The following is a 1439-nucleotide window of genomic DNA, read 5'->3' as shown; positions in this document are numbered from 1 at the left end:
ATTATCTTTCAAGTTACTGTTTCCTTAGGAAGACAGTACAGGAAGTCCAGAGATTATGAAGTTCCATTCTTAAGCCCGTCTTTAAATGTGTATATAAATGGGAAATGTTAGGTATGGTTCATACCTAATGTTAGTCAAATGCTGTCTTAGTGTATAATATATAGTGTAGCATTATATGCATAAAAATAAACAGTTCCAGATAGACTAAAACATCCTTAACTTAGTAATAATATTTTAATGTGTACCACAAAGCTACTGCAAACATGTATTTGCCTCATAATCTTAATATAATAGGCTTGATGGGAGTTGGTTCATAACTAAGGTATGTATGTTCATAACTCAGGGACTGCCTGTATATAATTTTAAATGCTTAATAAGACAGATGGCAGAACCCAAACAAGATGAAACTGAAAGCTTATATTTGGAGAAATTTACTCAAAAAAAAAAAGACAGTAAAATATTAATCCTATTGAAACAAAAAAATAGACCAAATCAACTTTTTAAAAACATTAACACAAAACTGTACTTCAATGTCTATGATGTAATCATTTTATTGTTAAAGTCTTATTAGAGAATAAAATTAGAAATGCCAAAACAGAGGAATAAATGTTATAAAAGAGTAAATTCATCCTACAAGCAAAATTCAAGAAACACCGATGACTGACAAGCTGAGGGAGGAAAAAATATCGTACAAAAATATTTTGGTGTATTAGAAAAGAGCATTTCTATTACTGTATGAAAGAGTAGCCAAACAACTACATTTCCATATTTTAAAAAAGCACAGACACCAGAAAAACTTTTTGACATTATATGCTATTATTGCTGAAATAAGATACTATCAAGAAATCTTTCCACCTCCCAAGTCCTTAAAATAGAAAAATTATGAAGGCTTAAACATTTGCCTGCATGGACATGGGGCTTGAATGAAATGTCTCAAGATCGTTTTCACTTCTATGACTCTAGTGTATGGAGAAGAATGTCCACCTCCTTTCCATGTGCATTTTAGAATGAGTCCTAGGTTGCTGTGCACAGATAGAGGACGAAATTTCATTCTCTGACCTGCTAGATTCCTAATAGTTAATGGGATACTCCAAAAGACAATTAAGACCAGGAGTACTCCCATACTAAGAAACAAAATAAACGTACCTCCTGTTCGTCCACTGCCAATCTGCACAGCAGGTTGGAGGCTTCCTTCATTTTGCAGTAAATGAGGCAAATGATAATAAATACTTGGCACTTGAAGAGATTTTCTGCTTGTTAATTCCTTTAATAGCTTTAGGGCATTATCTGAAAAAACAAAGTAAAATTAGCCCATGGGAGCACCTCATCTTATAGAAATGGCCTATTTTTTAAATCAATTTATTGGGGCTCATACAATTCATCACAATACATAGATCAATTGTGTAAAGCACATCTATACATTTGTTGCCCTCATTATT

General features: G+C 32.6%; 1 protein-coding gene across 1 annotated transcript in view; it reads right to left on the bottom strand.

The window, feature by feature from the left end:
* The window catches only part of MGAT4A (alpha-1,3-mannosyl-glycoprotein 4-beta-N-acetylglucosaminyltransferase A), a 107754-nt gene that overhangs the window by 64691 nt on the left and 41624 nt on the right, over positions 1-1439 (bottom strand). The window contains exon 2 of the mRNA XM_045283829.1: positions 1147-1287. Within this exon, the coding sequence (XP_045139764.1) occupies positions 1147-1287 (141 nt within the window). The remainder of the gene's footprint in view (positions 1-1146; positions 1288-1439) is intronic.

This window comes from Echinops telfairi, unplaced genomic scaffold (genome assembly GCF_000313985.2).
Source record: "Echinops telfairi isolate 266 unplaced genomic scaffold, ASM31398v2 ScPeMD7_7467;HRSCAF=8505_1, whole genome shotgun sequence".
Classification (NCBI taxonomy): Eukaryota; Metazoa; Chordata; class Mammalia; order Afrosoricida; family Tenrecidae; genus Echinops; species Echinops telfairi.
The sequence above is the reverse complement of the archived record's forward strand: the minus strand, read 5'-3'. Positions and strand labels throughout refer to the sequence as shown.